The 18,266-nt window shown below is 47.1% G+C and overlaps 1 protein-coding gene across 1 annotated transcript in view; it reads left to right on the forward strand.

The window, feature by feature from the left end:
- The window catches only part of DHX8 (DEAH-box helicase 8), a 182,970-nt gene that overhangs the window by 124,370 nt on the left and 40,334 nt on the right, over positions 1 to 18,266 (forward strand). Inside the window, exons 19-21 of the mRNA XM_082271508.1 lie at positions 90 to 227; positions 12,725 to 12,853; positions 14,441 to 14,637. Coding sequence (XP_082127634.1) covers positions 90 to 227; positions 12,725 to 12,853; positions 14,441 to 14,637 — 464 coding nt within the window. The remainder of the gene's footprint in view (positions 1 to 89; positions 228 to 12,724; positions 12,854 to 14,440; positions 14,638 to 18,266) is intronic.

Consider the following 18,266-nt stretch of genomic DNA (forward strand, 5'->3'; position numbering starts at 1 on the left):
TTTTATGGATATTTCATTGAGCTTTCATGTAAAATGTTTTTTGGCTTGTTTTTCGCAAGTATAAGTTACTAGTCTGTCTTTATTTTAAGGCTATGGGGATCAATGATTTGCTGTCTTTCGACTTCATGGATGCTCCACCTATGGAAACTCTAATTACAGCTATGGAACAGTTATATACACTTGGAGCACTAGATGATGAAGGCCTGCTTACACGTCTAGGGCGAAGAGTAAGTATTTTTGGTGGTAATTTGTACAATTTTTCCTGACAATCACTCTTTCAACTGCTATTTGGGTAGCCTGAAGCAGGATGTTCTTCAGACATAAAAAAATATTTATGAATGTATATAATATGACAGTTAATCACAATACTTGCAAATTGCTGCTCAGATCCAAATGGTAGCTACAGAAAGTTATTGATGATAATGCCAACATAGCAGGTTTGACTATAGGGGAACTCATCACAAACTTTATCCTGTAAAAACATTTAAGCTCTTAAGGAGGAAGGAAAAAAAATCTGCCTGAAACCAGTTTTGTAAATTTGACAGGTTAGTAAAACTGTACATAATTTTCAGTGATTTAGAATGCAACCCATTCAACTGGTCCGGGTTTGTAGGATTTAAAACCAGCAGTGAAAAGGCGATCTAATGCCTCCTCACCGCGTCAAACACTCTCTGAAAAGGGATCCATATCAGTGTTCTCTTCAGATCGCATATGTATAAGTCAACCCTTAGTCTCTTCTCCTGTAAAAGCTCTTTCCCTGCCTAATATCATTTTTTTTCTAACTGTACATTGACAGCCACACAAGCACAGTTCAGTGTACAAGCTCTGCATGCCATGACAAAGTAAGTTCTGGGCGCATCCTTGGTCAGACAGTCGAACACTTCACACCCTGTGGAAGACCAGGAGAATATGTCAGGATGCAGCATTAGGGAAGACGATGGGGAATTAAGAATGTTGAATTGCTGCAGGAGGGCACTGTTTAGTAATTAGTAGTAATTTTAAAAGGGGATCAAAGTCTTTACTAAGTAACTAAAGACCTGTTAGTTTAAATTCTATAGTCTGGAAGATACTGGAGCGTTTAGTAAAAGACCACATAGATGAGTTCTTGGTGGAAATAATATTTTAAGCAACAGACCGCATGGATTCATGAAAGACAGAAGTTGTCAAACAAATTTAATTTCTCTGTCGCTCATTGACAGACGTAGTCCTCGTTGATTAATAACAACTCGGGTTATACTGCCCTCTACAGGAGTAGGACTAGACAGGAAAGAAAACGTTCTGGCCACACCCTAGGGGCAGTCCCAGAGGGTATATCCTCTCACTTCCTGCTACAGCAAATCAGTTTTTTTCTGTCTAGTTAGGAGTAAGGACTTAGATGCCTTGCTAGGATCTTTCTAGGATTTTTCTTAGAAAGATTTTTTAGATAGCTTTTTTCTCCAGTGTTCCTGTGAGATCTTCAAGCAAGAAAGCTGGAACTGGGCGACGGGCTGGATGTTGAGATCCAGTGGTCACCACAGTTCAGCCTACGAGCGCATGCAGGCCATAGCTCCGCGCTGGGTCGGCCGCGACATAGTCCCACTGGACGGGGACTGACCCTGCGAGTTAAACGTCTCGCTTAAACGCCAATGACCATGAGTCACGGCGTCTGTATTGGTCGACAGCCCTCCCACCCCGGTGGAGAGGGGTACTGTCAGGAGTTGGCACCCGCCTGGTTCCGGTATGGTGAGTAGTATGTTCCCCCTTTTCCCCCTGACGGGTTTGTGGTGAACGCGGGCCCCTCTCTGAAATGGTAAGGATAGGTCTCCCCTCTATCCTATAACATGTCACAGATCCCCCTATTTGAGTGTGATTTTTGTGAACAAGAAACCAGGAGGCTTGGTTTGGGAGCTGACAATCGAATGTCATTTCAAAACTGTAAAGATGACTGAAGTCAGTGGCAGTACTAGAATATTACTGTGGTAGCATAAGGTATCCTACCTGTCAGAGGTGTTCACAGGGCGATGTCTATGCATGTATAACTGCAGTCCAGATCGCATTCCTCCAGCAAGGGCAGAGGGCTGCCTTCCGACGGCCCACGGACCGCATGCGGCCCGCCAGGGTCCGGTACCGCCGGCCAGGCTGATCCCCATCCAGGGTGAAGTTTGGGGGGCCGATGCACTCCCGCAGGCCGCTAGGCCGAATACAGCATCCCGCAGGCCGCTGCTAAGCCGCCGCTATCCTAACAGGCCGCCGCCATTGTCTTGCAGAGCACACGAGGCCGCCATATTGGCGTAGCCTCGTGTCTCCAGCATGGGGGCGGCCATGTTTTAGGTGACCAAACACCTCGTGGAGCCAGGGGGAGGTGTGTTAAGGGCCAAAGACTTCCTGTCTGTAACAGGACAGCACTGAGCAAGCTGATAAACTTCTGTGCATCAGGGATGAGCCTTGGGATCTCTCTCTCTCTCTGTGGGGTCCAAAAAGGCAGGTAACACTGAGGGGCGCTGTTGCGACTGGGGGATACAAAAAAAAAAAAAATTTTTTACTTTGTCATTTTTTGTCGCTGGCAAATGTCTTGTATAATCATTGACCCTGCCGCATAGGTATCCCCACCTGATCCCCTCAAGGTGGCCGCAGGACCCTCCAGTACCCCACTTGTTTTTAATGCATTTTAGGCAGGTTTGGAGTCTTTGGTATCCCGGGTGGAGGTGGCCTGTCAGGGACGGGGGTCAAGAAGCGACCCCCGCCTACCCCTATTTTTTATCTGATACTTCAGATACGGATTCGGAGCTCGTCAATGCAGCTGCAGGTCCCTCTTATGGGGCTGTTGTCTCAGGTAATGTCTCCTCGGCAGTGAGGAGAACGTTTCTGCCTCCGCCATAGCACAAGAGTGGTGGCTGCACTAGTTGTGTCCGTCCGGGAAACCTTTAGTCTTGAGGTTACACCGGCAGAGGTAGCTGAGACTGAAATTCCTTTTTGGTACTTGTTAGCCTACCAAAAGGGCGAAGGATTTTCCTTTACCCAAATGGGGTCGTTTTTTGAAACGAACCCCTGTTATTTCCAAACGCAGGGCTAGGCGCTATCCGTTTGAAGAATCCCTCTTTAAAGGATAGAAGGTACCACCTGATGTCTTGCCACAGACTGTTAGGATAAGAAGGACCTCGTAACTAATGAGGACCTTCCTTTTCTGCTCACAAAGAGTTTGTTCGTTCCGCAAGGGCGGGCGATAAGGCGAAACCCTCCAAAGCCCCTTCAGAGGGTTTTCAAAGGGCGCTGGTCAGCTAAACAAAAAGTCCGGCTCAGCTAAGCCTGAATAATACAGCCTGATGCGCCCCTAGCCATTTCTGGGGTGGGGGGATGTCTTCACCAGTTTCCGGATCCATGGCTTGCCAGAACCCCGGACTAAGGGGTTCGCGAGGTCATACGGTCAGGATACAGGATCGAGTTTCAATCACTTCCACCGGTGCGATTCTTCCCTTCTAACATTGAACGGTTTCAGGGGTTCTATTCGAACCTGTTCACAATGCCCAGGAAAGAGGGCAAGGTGCGTCCAATTTCTGGACTTGGGGAAAAATGGAGTCCATCCGAACAGTGGTGGCCTCCCTGCATCAGGGGGATTTCCTGGCGTCCATAGACATTTAGAATGCCTATCTTTATATCCCCATCATCGCAGGACATCAGCGTTTTCTTCGCTTTCCCACCAGGAGACTGAACTATCTGGGCCTAATGTTGGATACATCCTGGGCAAGAGGGTTTCTCCCTGCGGAGAAACTCCAGAAGGTTCAGTCAACGATTCGGATGTTGCTGTCCGTCTATCGGCTGGGACTGATGGTGGCCTTCTTAGAGGCAGTACCGTATACCCAGGGTAATGAGAGAAATGGAGCCGCTCAGGTGTATCAGTCCGACCTGGTGCTGGTAAGACCCGCCATCCGGATAAATGCAAAAGAAGTAGTGGAACCGCACCCAGGTAGATGAAAACAATTGGAATACTTTATTCTTCAAATCAAAATGTGAACAGACAGTGCAGGGAACAGGTAATCCAGGTTAACAGGTTTAACCTGGATTACCTGTTCCCTGCACTGTCTGTTCACATTTTGATTTGAAGAATAAAGTATTCCAATTGTTTTCATCTACCTGGGTGCGGTTCCACTACTTCTTTTGCAGTACCGTATACCCAGTCTCATACCCGAATTCTCCTGAAGGAGATTCTTTTCTTTGGAATAAGAATTCCGATTCCCTGGACAAGCGGATCCGGTTGAGCGAGCGGACCAGGGAGTCTCAGTTGCTCAACCAGGGGAAGTCATTCCTTCCGATAGTATCCAGGTTACCAATAAGGGTATCGGAAGTGAGAGCGATCAGATTTTGTCTGATTTTCTGGACCGAGCAGCTCTAGAGCAGCCCGATTCTGATCCAATCGCACTATGCCACGGTCGTGACTTATGTCAAGAAAGGGGCACTTAGAGTGTCCTGGTGGCCATCGAAACGACTAGCATCTTTCGTTGGACGGAACGGTTTGTTCCGGATCTCCCCGCAGTGTTCACTCCGGGGGTGGGAAATCGGCAGGCAGATTATTTCAGCCGTCAGATTCTGGATCAAGGAGTATGGCCTCTTCATCCAGAGGTATTTCACTAGCTGTCCCTTCATTGGGGCACCCCAGATGTGGATCTGTTGGCACCTTGGGTCAACAGGAAGGTGCGGAGGTTTGTAGCTCGCACCCGCGATCCTCTAGCGGACGCAGCAGAAACGCTGATCGCCCCATGGGGGCAGTATCAGCTACGGCATGCCTTCCATCCTCTCAAGTTACTGCGGGAACTTCTTCGCAGGATAGAGGTGGAGGGAATTCCAGTTATTCTGGAAATTCTGGACTGACCTCGTCGAGCCTGGTACGCCGACTTGGTGAGGCTAGTCGCGGACGCTCCTTGGAGACTTCCTCTCAGGGAGGATGTGCGGTCTCAGGGACCGAGCTTCCATCTTGCTTTACAATCGCTGGCTTAATGGCCTGGCCATTGAGACTCAGGTACTGAAGGACAAGGGAGTGTCAGCTTCAGTTATTCCTACCTCTAGTTAAAGCAAGGAAAGCGACTTCCAGCACATGGAAGTCTTGTATTGCGTGGTGTGAATCTCTTGGATTTCCCCCACATACCTATTCGGTGACCCGAATCTTGGTCTTTCTGCAACAAGGGGTTGAGCAGAAACTGTCCTTGAGCACTATCAAGGGTAAGGTTTAGCGTTAGCAATCTTCTTTCAGAAAACTTTGGCTAATCATTCCTTGGTGCGGAATTTCATCCAGGGGGTGCGACATCTGGCTCCGCCAGTGCGTGCACCCTTACCGCCTGGGATCTTAATTTAGTGTTGTCGGTTCTTCAGAAACTTATCTTTGAAGATATTAGGGAGATTCCCTTGCTTACATTATCCCAGAAGGTGGCCTTCTTGGTGGCCATTACTTCTGCACGCAGGGTGTCAGAACTGGCCGCATTATCTTGTCGTTCCCCATATCTGGTGGTTCATAGGGATAAGGTGGTTCTTCTTCCGAATCCATCCTTCCTTCCTAAAGTGGTTTTCAGAGTTTTCATCTGAATAAAGATATTGTGTTTCCTTCCCCGTGTCCTAAGACTAGCCATCCTTGGGAGTTTGCATTACACTCCTTGGATGGGGTTCAGAAGGATACACTTGACTACTACGAACTTGTTTTCGTAAGACGGACTCACTTGTGATCACGGATAGCCCTTGAAGGGGGTTGCCTGTGTCTGCCGCGACCATATCTAGATGGACCAGTCAGACGGTGGTACAGGCTTATTCTATTAAGGGTCGGAATCCTCCGTTCCCTGTTAAGGCGCACTCTACTCGGGCGCCTAGTGTCTCCTGGGTCTTCTGCCATCAGGCGTCAGTGATCCAGGTTTTCAAGGCGATGACTTGATCGTCGGTTCATACCTTTACAACATTTTATTAAGTTGATGTGATGGCATCGTCAGATGCCTCTTTTGGCCACAAGGTTCTGCAGGCCGCAATCTGAGGAGACTGTTGGTCTACCTCAAGGGTTTTTTGGGTGTTTCACTTAGGTCTCATCTTTTTGCTCGATGAGTCCTTGATGCTTCTGGTTGGCTCCGGTTGGGCCTTCTGGATTTTGATTTCGGTTATCCCACCCCTCATTTGTGGTACTGCTTTGGGACGTCCCGAGTTGTTGTTAATCAACGAGGACTACGTCTGTCAATGAGCGACAGAGAAAAATGGATTTTTATAAAATCTTACCGTAAAATCCTTTTCTCTTAAGCTCATTGACAGACTTAGTACCCGCCCCTCTGTTTTGGAGTTGGGTTGGGTTAAATTCTCTAAACACTGCTTTGTGACATAACTGATTTGCTGTAGCAGGAAGTGAGAGGATATACCCTCTGGGACTGCCCCTAGGGTGTGGCCAGAACGTTTTCTTTCCTGTCTAGTCCTTCTCCTGTAGAGGGCAGTATAACCTGAGTTGTTATTAATCAACGAGGACTACGTCTGTCAATGAGCTTAAGAGAAAAGGATTTTACGGTAAGATTTTACAAAAATCCATTTTTCTTTTTATGAGGTAAGTAAAACCTTGGACAGAGGAGGGGCTGTGGACGTAGTATACTTGGATTTTGCTAAAGGGTTTGATACAGTTCCTCACACATGGCTAATATATTGGGTCAGGTTTACAGGCCTGGAAAAATCAGTTTGCAAATGGATAGAAAACTGGCTAAAAGACCATATTCAGAGATTAGTGGTTAATGATTCACACTGTAACGGTAATGTTAGTGGTGTACCTCAAGGTTTGGTGTTGAGACCCTTATGATATAGGGTCTGGGATTAAAAGTACCATTTCAGTCTTTGCAGATGACACCAAGCTATTTAGTGGGATAACCTTTCTCTATCGTCCATTGATGGACGCAGAGTCTATGCTTCTTTACTGTTGGGTTATGCGCCATCTACAGGAGTAGACTAGGCAGTGAAAAGTTTTCACTCGACATGCCTATAGGGGCTGTCCCTCACGACATCCCCAGACACACTGTGCTCTCAAATCAGTTTCTTGCTGCCTAGTGAAGGAGTAGGACCTAGGTTTCCTGCTGGGACTTCGGTCTCAGTTTTTATTTATTTTCGGAATGTTTGTTTATTTCTCTTTACTCACTATCGCTAGGTAGTGTCAGGGGGATCCTCCTGGTGAACTACAAGCTACAGCCGGCTGAGCTCTGGCACTGGATAATCTAGATCCTTACGGTCTCCCAGCCTGGCCTATGAGCGTGAGCAGGTTGTGGTCCGCCCTGGCCTCGCCACGACTCTGCCCCGATGGATGGGCATGAGCCTGCGAGCAGATGCATTGCTGGGATGCTTCAACCTGGAACGTCCTGAGTCACAGCGTACCTTTTTTGGCTGGCAGCACCCCCACTCAGGGTGGGAGGTGAGCTGTTTTGGAGCGGAGCCCACCCGGTCCATGGTATGGTGAGTGATGTCCCTGAAGCAGACCTCTGAGAGGGAGATGTGGGCCCACTCCTGGGGATAACAGGGCTGTTTTTTCTCTGAAAGATCCCCTAGGCCCTGCCCCGATGGGGGCGCTATAGTCGGCATCTGATGCCTGGGGGGGGTTAAAAAAGTTACCTTGTCCTGGGGGGTCCCTTTAGGTGGATTCCCACGGTGGCCTCATGCCTGGGTCCTGAGCACCTGGCGCCGTTTTCAGCCGCCATTTTAAGTGTGGGAATAGGCTCTCTTTGTAAGGGCAGCGGCCATTTTCCCTTAGCTTCCTATACTTTACCATTGGCACCATTTTGTTGTAGCCTGTGGCTACACAGGCAGTGTTCGACCTCTAGTGATATATGTCACTTCCTGTCCACGTTTTTCATGCTGGAGACTGGCTACAGAGCGGCTGCTTCTCAGCGGTGGTAAAGTAAGGGGTTTTGTTCTTTTGGGCATTCCTCGGGCACACTTTGCTCCTGCCAACCTTAAAGGGGGACTCCGGATATAGCGCGGTATAGCGGTGCGGACCGTGTTTGCAATTTAAAGGGGTAGTGCACTCCTTTTTTTTTTTTTTTTTTTTTTCTTCAATTGCAAATGGAGTCCCAAGGCAAAAATTCTCCCTCTGACTTGGTGCGCATGCCGGACAATCCGGATCGCATTCTCTCATGTCTGTCTGCAGCTTTAGAAACTCTGGCATCAAAGTTGGACCTTGTGATGAAATGAGTCGCTGCCCAAAAACGGCCTATGCCTTCTAAGTCTTCTGATTGAGAGCATGATATGGTCGCCACGGACAATCTCATCCCTGAGGGATCTCTGTCCTCGCAGTCAAGATAGTGAGGAGGATGTGTCCGCCTCGGCTGCAGCGCGGGAACGCGCTATGGTGGAAACTGATTCGTTCAGTAAGGGAAAATGGATGATGAGCCCACACAGTCAGGAAAGCGGGTAGTTTTTGGCTCTTGCAAAGCCCAGAAGCCGGGTCAGGTGTTCCCTTGTCCTGAAGTCTTTCATGATATTGTGAATGAGCAATGGTGGCGCATTAAGCACGTGCTGGTGGTGCCAAAGTGCTTAAAACGCCGTTACACCTTTGCTGACTCAGTCTCACGTCGTTGGACAGTGTCGCCTAAGGGGAATAATCCCGGTTGAACAAATTACTGTGGTACCTGTGGAAGACTCCCCGGCGTTTGCGGACCCGGTGGACAGATGATTGGAATCCCACTTACATTTGTTGGCGGGCTCGATACTTGAACCCGTATTCGCGTCCGACCTGGTTCCTCAGACGGTTACTAAATGGGTTAAGGTACTTAGGGGTAACTTGAACGCTGAGACAGTTCCTCCGACTCTGCTTGAGCTCACGGACCAGATGGCCCAGGCCATGGTGTACCTGTGTGATGCGGCCCTGGATGCGGCTCCTCTAGTTGCCGGAGTGTCTGTGGTGGGGATTGCCATTCGCTGTATGGTGTGGCTGAAGAGCTGGTCGGCAGGCCAGGCTTCTAAGAAGGCCTTATCTGATCTTCCATTCTTGGGTGAACGCCTGTTTGGTGACTCCTTGGATGAGTTAATCAAGGGTCTAACGGGTGGTAAGAGTACTCTTCTTCCCCAATCCTCAAAAGACAAGGCACCTCGCAGTCAGCGGGGGGCCTTCTTTTGCGGCTCACAGGCGTTTTTTTTTTTTCGTGTCTCAGGGGCGCAAGAAAAAAGTTAAACCGTTCAGAACCTCTGGAGGGAACAAGAAGGCTTGGTCGGGTAAACCCGAGACTAGCCAGTCCGGTTCAGCAGGCAAATCCTCCTTGGCTTGAAGGGACGCCCTCACCCGATTCGGGGGTAGGGGGACGTCTGCGTTGCTTTCGAGCACCCTGGACGTCTCTGATTCAGGACAAATGGGTTCACCAACTAATTTGTTCAGGGTACGAGATCGTATATCGGTCTTGCCCAACAGACAGGTTCTTTACATCAAATCTCCGTCTATCTCCGGATCAATTGAAGGATCCCAGGGAGGCGGTGCAGGTTCTCCTTGCACAGGGAGTGATTGTGCAGGTTCCTCATCAGGAAAGGTTTTGAGGTTTTTATTCAAACATGTTCACCGTGCCCAGAAACCCAGGGTCTTCACCAAGGTTTTGGCCCCGGTGTTAGCGTTGCTCCGCAATAAGCGGATTACGATCCTCGGATATCTGGACAATCTCCTGTAGTTCTCATCCGACCCTGTTGGGCGACCTGTCAATCACGGTTTAGACCCTTCAGGAGTTTGGGTGGACCATCACCTTCCAGAAGTCTGCGCTGACCCTGTCAGTGCGCTTGAAATACCTGGGTATGATTTTAGACTCCTTTCTGGCGAGGGTCTTTCTCCCCGGGGGAAAAGAACTTCAGACGTTGCAGAGCAAGATCAGCACGTCCTCTGCAAAAAGAGATTCTTGTCAAGCGGAACAAGGATCCGCAGTACTTAGACAGAATATGTCTCAGCCGTTTCACGAGGTCGGAGCTCTCGTGGTGGCTTCTGTCGCCCGCTCTGAGCCAGGGCAGGTCTTTTCTACCACTGTTGTGGACAGTGGTCACCACAGCTGCCAGTCTGTCGGGCTGACTTGGGCCGAGGATCATGTTCCTCTCTCCGCAATTCACGTTCTCAGTGTGGAGAATTGGCAGGCAGATTTTCCTGAGTCAGGTTCTGGATCAGTGGGAATGGTCCCTGCATCCGGAGGTTTTTTTCCATCTCCGGTGTGCCCGATGGGGAACTCCGAAGGTGGATCTGTTTGCATCTCGTCTGAACAAAAAGGTACAGAGGTTTGTGGCCACGGCTCAAGACCCTCTGGCCGACGCTGCAGTGTATTGCCAAACACTGAATGGGCTCCCAATCTCCACAGCAATGCCTCCAATCTCAGACCGTTCATACAGTGTTGTATTCCACCAAGGAGAGGAAGGAACAAAAGACATCTAGTGCTCTCCGTTTGGTCAATGTTTAATGCATATTAAAAAGTATTGTACTTACAAACATAGCACTTTCCAAGTGCATAACGAACAGCTATTAACAGAGATAAACAGCCGGCTGTGCGCTCGATGCATTGCTGTGGAGATTGGGAGCCCATTCGGTGTTTGGCAATACACTGCGCAATGACCCTAGAGGTCTGGTAATTGAGGTGAGAGGCTAGCACATATTCTGGTGATGGAATCACATATGAAGAGGTGCAATATTTCATCCTTTACAGCACGGGTCTCCCTTAATCCTCAAGCTTGGCTTTGTGACATCTAAGGACTCTTCCTTATATTTATGTATACACAGTATCTGTGATTGGATTATTTTAAGGACTCTTTTACATCCATACCCTTTGAGTGTACATTTATATTTATTCTTATTTTTATTGTAGCGCTGCACCCTCTTTTGTATTTTATGCTGTTTAAAAGAGGCTTGGCTTTTGTCTCTTTACGGGGTTGAATTTTTGTTTTGGGGGTAAGCTCCTGTTGGTACAGCTTGAGCTTTTTGTTACCCAGTTGGCTACGTTTTTAGCCTTGGGAATACGTTAACAGTTTTTAGTTGCATTCTTCTCTCCCCTCATGCCTATACCGCTTTGGGACGTCCCAATAGTGAAGAAGCATAGAATCTGCGTCTGTCAGTGGACGATAGAGAAAATTGGATTTTTGTAAGAACTTGCCTAAAATCTTTTTCTCGGAAGTCCATTGACAGACGCAGAACCCGCTCCTCTATTTTGGGGATGGTTGCGTCTTCTTTTCACTGATTGCTACGAAGCTGATTTAAGAGCACAGTGTGTCTGGGGTTATGTCATGAGGGACAGCCCCTATAGGCGTGTCGGGTGAAAACTTTTCACTGCCTAGTCTACTCCTGTAAGCGCATAACCCAATAGTGAAGAGGCATAGAAGCTGCGTCTGTCAATGGACTTCAGAGAAAAGGATTTTACGGTAAGTTCTTACAAAAATCCAATTTTTTACAGGATGTCTCCAACTTACAAGCCAAACTTAATGCACTGTTTAATTGGGCAACTATGTAGCAGGTGAGGGTTAATGGTGCTAAATGTAAAGTTATACACTTGGGGGCTAAGAATATGCATGCATCCTACAAACTAGGAATACAACTGGGGGAATCCATAGCGGAGAAGGATCTGGGTGTTTTTGGTAGATCATAAGCCTAATAATAGCATGCAATGCCAAGCTGCTGTTTCCAAAGCAAGTGAAATCCTTTCTTGTTTTGAGAGGTATGGACTCCAGAGAGAAAAATATAATGTTGCCCCTGTACAAATCATTAGTATCACCTCATCTGGAATATGCAGTTCAGTTTTGTGAACCAGTTCACAAAAAGTATATTGGGGAACTGGAGACAGTGCAGAGAAGGGCAACCAAACTAATAAAAGGCATGGAGGAGCTCAGCTTTGAGAAATATGTAATAGTTCTATGGTGTGCAAATATGCTGGATTTACTTGCCCGTTATGGCAAGAGCCCTTGAGATCCCAAAGATCTAGTTCTGCTTTACCCTGTAGCTGACGGAGCCTTTTTTTTGTTTACCAGAAAACTGCATAAAACCCTTCAAAACATTATATATTTTATGAAAGTAGACGCCCTAGAGAATAAAACCGTGGTAGTTCCAATTTTTTATGTTACACAATATTACTGTAAAGGTCTGGGAAATGCACAATTTTAGTACAAAAATACACTAAAGTTATTTTTAAGGCACACAAATTTCTTGTAAAATATAAAAGATTTAAGTTGTCTCCCCTGTGCTCCAATGAATCGAATGCAGTGCGCCCATTACTTGGGTGGGGGGTTAGCAAAAGGGATGAGCCCAATACAAGTCAAAACTTACTTGGTTTCCAATGTGAAAAGTGTGAAAGGTTTTGCCTCTATCGGTTTTATTATTCTGTCTTTTTGGGGAAGATTTCCCCTCACTTCCTCTCAGGGCAGGATGCGTTAAAAAATAAATAAATAAATCTCTGAGGACACAGACAGAATGCACTATTGCATTTTTAAGTTATGACTTTCTTTAAAAAAACACCCCCCCCCCCTCCATTTTTCTGGTTTCACAAGGACAGAAAGTGAAGGAAATTCTTTGTCAAAAAAAAAAAAAGGCTGGAGTTAGGTTTTGGGCAGCCATCACAAGGTTTGCAATATTTTCCATACAACTGTGTGTACGCAGTAATTCTGTTTTGGAGCATTTAACTGTGCTGTTTTGAATCAAAAAGAAAATACTCATTCAATTAAACTCTACCTCAACCAAGGTCTCAAAAACTGGTTCATCTTCTGCTTTATGTTTATGTAATTGTTATATTTTTGTTCTTTTCAGATGGCAGAGTTTCCCCTGGAGCCCATGCTGTGTAAGATGCTCATCATGTCTGTACATCTTGGCTGCAGTGAGGAGATGCTGACCATTGTGTCTATGCTCTCTGTTCAGAATGTGTTCTACAGACCGAAGGTAAAAAGCGCACTCCTATGTTAATTATGCATGTAACGGTATTAAAGTGGTTCTCCAGCCTCCCTGCCCCCTTCCATTTATTTTTTTAACCCCTGTGTACCTTGTGGTTACTGAATGTTTCAGATACTCACCCAATCAGCGATCCAGCAGCGTCTTGCAGAATCCTGTTAGAATTCTGCCCCTGCTGGGACCCGTGCAGCCATATTTTGAGTGACGTCGCCCTGAGGCTTGCCAGTTCTTCCAGGTTTAGCCGACGTGCCTCGGGATGACGCGCTGCTAAGCCCATCCCCTCCTCCTTTCTCTATGAAGCACTATGGCGCCTAGGATATGTGATGTGCATATCCCAGGAGCCATAGCAGGCATTGGAGGGCAGAACAAAAGGTTTTTAAGTAAAAAAAAAAAAAAAAAAATGGACAGTCTTATTAACAAGAATTGGATATGCTTCAAAATAGTCCTTCACTGGCCTCTGTAGCTGCATGCACAGTGGAATAATTGATCCTCAAGCTTTACAGCAGAAGCTCTAGAGTCAGCAGCTGGACTCACCCTCCCAGCAGTGACTCAGCACCTTCTTATCTTGAACATGAACACAAATCCGCAAAAATAGCTGGATTTAAGTACTTCTGTGTTGCTGGGAACTTTGAGGATTGATTGCTTCAGGGGTCATTAGGTGCATATTTTAAAGCTTGTTTAGTGCTTGTTAAAAATATTTAATAAAAGTATATGTATATATTATTATAAAACAAAGAACATAAGTGTAGTGTACTGCAGCTTACCAGTTCTTAGATATGGTTTCTGAAATAGTTTTCGGGCTAAGAACAGTTTTATAAAGTACTGAAAACAGTATTTGGTCTTGTCAGAAATGTCCTTGTCCTTGTCTCTTCTGAACTGAGCTGAACTAAAAAAAATCTTATGTACCTTGCAAGCTGTCTTCTGTAAGCTGCCAGTTCTCCCCTATGTGATGAAGAGAAGAAAACCTTTGTAGTCTAAATTAGGAGAGCAACCTAGGTGTCAATCATGGCTCTCTGTAGAGTGTGGGTACAGTGGTGGAACTAGTGTAGCCAACCAGGGACAGTGTTATTGTTAATATCCCCAGGTAGAAAAAAAAAACTAATGCAGCCACAACATCTAAGGGCAGTTAATCAGCAATATATTAAAAGTTGGGTTTATATACACATTAAATCTTAATTTTGTTTTGAAAGTATTTCTAAATTGACCAAATTGATCATTCAGTTTGCTACTGCACAACAGTGCTGATTCAGCAATGCTGGATATGAAGGTTATGGGATGCTTTAGTACAATTTTGTTTTTATTAGTATAACAAAAGGCTTAAAAAGGGGTGCTTGGCTTTCTTCTTAGCCCTTTTCCCCATGCTCTCAGTCCCACCGATGATTACAATCACTTGGTGAACAGAAATATTTCAAAATGAATATCCACTTATAGCTCCATAACTAAAGGAAAATAATTCTGTGTTAAAAAAAAATTTCCAGCAAGTTGTGCTGGCAAAATTGAGGCTTTGTGTAAAGAGACTATGTGTTAAAATATGTACCAGTTGCAAGAACAGATTCATGGTTGACCACTAACCCACAGGACAAACAAGCACTTGCAGACCAGAAGAAGGCAAAGTTTCACCAGACAGAAGGAGACCACCTAACATTGCTGGCTGTGTACAACTCTTGGAAGAATAACAAGTTTTCCAACCCCTGGTGCTACGAAAACTTTATTCAAGCTCGTTCACTGAGGCGTGCTCAAGATATTCGCAAACAAATGTTGGGCATAATGGACAGGTATGTTGGCTGAATTCAAACCTGAATGTTACACCAATGTTTTTGTTAAGTAGATGCAATTAAAAAGTCTGAAGTGTGGCTGAGAATCATGTTCAAGTGTAGATATTCTTGTGCATGATAAAATTGTATATCATATTATTATTTTACACAATAGCATCGAATTGCATGAGGTTATTGTACCTATCATCTTCTAAAACCCATCACTGCCTTTGTATTGGTTGTCAAGATTTTCCTGGGTGAGAGAGCCACTTTTTTTCTGAAATTGTTAGAGTAGTTGGGTTAAGGTTTGTGCTCTGACTGGGCCATTCTGAAAAGTGCACTTTCTTTTTCTGCCAGTCTGTGGTGGGTTTACTTTGATGCTTACGGTCATTGTCCTGCTGCATCACCCAACTTCTACTAAGCTGGCGGACAGCCGCTCTGACATTATCTTTTTTCTTGTTTATTTTGTTTCATCAGTCCACAATCATTTTCCCAGTAACATTGTGATTTGCCAAGGTGCTCTTTGGAAACTTCAGGCACACAGCAATGTTTTTTTTGGAGAGCAGCGTCTTCCTCTATGGTGTTCTCCCATGGACACCCTTCCTGTTCATACTTGCGTATGGTAGACTCATGAACAGGGATATTTGCCAGTTCCAGTGATTTCTTCCAAATCTTTAGCCATTACATGTGGGTTCTTCTTTACCTCATTGAGGTTTTTGTGTTTGTTTGTTTGTCCCTTGGGAGTCTTCTTGGCTGGGCGCCCCACTTCTAGGAGTTGGCACAGTACTTAACAGTCTCCATTTGTAGACAGTTTGTCTAACTGTCCACTGATTGATGCCTAAACACTTTTTAGATTGCTTTGTATCCCCTTCCAGCCTTGTGCAGATCAAATACTTTGGATCAGTGTCTTCAGAGCTACTTTTTGCAGGGCATTGTTCAAATCAGCTGATTCTTCTTCTGAACACCAATCCTAACATCGGAGTATCTCATCAATCAAAGTAGCTCTAAACCTCACCTCCAAACTAATTTCATTAATTGGACTGTAGGTGTTCAAATTACTCACTCTAATTAGCATTCGTGACTTTATCCTCCATCACTGTGAATGTTTATTGGTGTGTTCATTAAAGACACAAGAAATTTGAATTTTCTCTTACGTCCTCCCGACAGTCGCCGCCCATTCACAAGTCTTCACCAATGGATATTGACCTTTGCTCCGCAGGAGTAGCTAGGCACAAGATTTGTTAATAACAAAAGCTTTTAGCATAGACACACCCCTAGGGGCTGTCCCACTAGTCAATACCTCCCTGCACCAGCATTCCCAACTCAGTTTGATTTTGCCTAGCTTAGGAGTAGCAGGCTTTCCTGTGCTTGGGGCTTCAGTCTCAGCCTTCTACCCTTTTTTGATTTTATTTCAAGTGTTTTCTCTTTACTTTACTAGCTGTTATTTTGTCAGCTCTTAGTTAGGGATCTTCGGATGAAGATACATCGTGCGTGGCTGGGTATCGGACTGGCCGCCCTGGATCCCAGGGCTGAGGGCCTGATGGATTCCCAGCCTGCCATCGAGCGTTCAGCTACGGTTCGCCCAGGCGCCATGAACGACCCATCCCTGCTCGCCGCAGGGATGCTGACTGTGAGGTGGCTACCTCACTGGACGCCATTCTGCGGTCTTGTGCTGCGGTCCACTGCGTCCCGGCTGCGACTCTCCCTGTCATGAAGGATAGCGGTTTGTCGCTTGGAGACGTCTCCCCACGCCATCCAGTATAGTAAGCACCTTCTGTGTGGGGACCATCTGTCTGGGGTGTCAGTCTGTGGCTGTGTGTACCCCCCATGTCTGTTAAGGTGCAGGCTCCCTGATAGATCCCTGTATGGGGTTAACATGCCTTTCTGGGCTGCGGGGGGGGGGGCCCTCCCGCTCTGCTGTGGGGATTCCTCTGAGGGCGAGATGTGTACAGACATGCGGCAGCAGCGGCCACTATTGCGGTCCGTCATTTTTTTGCAATGTGCTGTGGGCGACCAGGTTATTCTGGCACTGGTGCAGCGATGTGTTTTGGCGCCAATCTGCGCCATTTTGGCTTGGACGTTTGCGCTAGTTTTCGAGCACGTCGGCGGCCATTTTACTGTAGCCTCTATCCCTTATGCCGAGCAGCCATTTTGCCAAAGCCTCATAGGCTATATACGTTTCAGCCGGTTCTTGCATCACTTCCTCTTCCTTCTGGAACAGCGATCGGTTTCAGCAGCCGGTTTGTGCTCTCTCCAGGTTTATTCCTCCATTGTTCTGTCCTTCCTAACTCGGTGTTCTCTGTCCCTGTGGGGTCGGTGCATACAGTCGGTATACAGTGGGCTGCGCTCGCCATGGTGTTAAAGGGCCAGTACCTTTTTTTTCTCACATTCCTGTTTGGGCATGGATTCTCAGGATAGCAAGTTTCCCCCCGCCCTGGTGGGGGACCAGGGGGCTGCTGCACCCCCCGAGGGGGCTGATCTGGCCACTGTAGTGGCATCCTTGGTATCTCAGATGCAAGTGCTGATGGCTGAACGATCTGCAAAGAGGGCCAGGTTATCCATTTCCTCTGATTCAGAGGGCGATGTGGCTGGCGTGCCCTTCTCAGGGTCTCGCTCATCTCTGGACCTTATGGGGTCTGAGGGGGAGGCAGAGGTGGAAGGGGTTGATACTTCTCCCCCTGGCTCGCCTGAAGAGCTTGCACTCATGGATGAGCTGATTGCCTCCATAAAGGATACGCTGCACCTGGAGGATGAGCCTACTCCTCCTGCTAGGGTGTCCTCTTTTGGGACACACAGAACCCGCAAATCGGCGCAGGTTTTTCCCTGCCCGGCGGAGTTTCATCATACTGTTAATGAGCAGTGGCGCAATTTAAAGAAGCCCTTTACAGTGCCTAGTAGGTTTAAACTGCTTTATCCATTTGCACCTTCCACCGACAAGCGTTGGTGTGTAGCGCCTCAGGTGGATCACGCTGTAGCCATTTTAAACAAGGCTACTCTGGTTCCTACTGAGGATACTCCCGTTTTCCGGGATCCTACGGACAGGAGATTGGAGTCTCTTGCCCGTCATGCATATATGGTTGCTGGCTCTATGCTCAAGCCTATTTTTGCTTCGGTTATGGCTGCCCAGGCGGTGGCCGACTGGACAAAGGTGCTAAAGCGCACCCTGGTGGCTGATTCGGCTCCGCCGACCACGCTGGCTATGGTGGATCAGATCCACCAGGGAGTCATGTACTTGTGTGACGCGGACCTGAATTTGGCCCCTTTGGCTGCACGTCTGTCTAGTGTAGCGGTGCTAAACCGTCGTCTGATATGGCTGAAGAGTTGGTCGGCCGACCAATCATCTCGCAAGACGGTAGCGGATTTTCCCTACGCTGGTTCTCGTCTTTTTGGCGAGGCTTTGGATACTCTGGTGAAAGGAGTTACTGGGGGCAAGAGTATTCTCTTGCCACAGAATCCCAAGAACAAATCCTTCCGTGGCAAGCGGAACTCCTTGTTTAGGCCCTCTCAGGGGTCCTTTCGTGCCTTTCGGTAACAATCCAAGGGCAAGCCCTTCAAAGGCCAAGGCTCCCAGAAGAAGCCGTGGGCGGGTAAGCAGAAATCCAGTCAAGCCGGTTCTGCCACCCATTCCACTTCCGCCTGAAGGGGCACCC

The sequence above is a fragment of the Pelophylax lessonae genome (genome assembly GCF_965119305.1).
Source record: "Pelophylax lessonae genome assembly, chromosome: 11".
Lineage (NCBI taxonomy): Eukaryota > Metazoa > Chordata > Amphibia > Anura > Ranidae > Pelophylax > Pelophylax lessonae.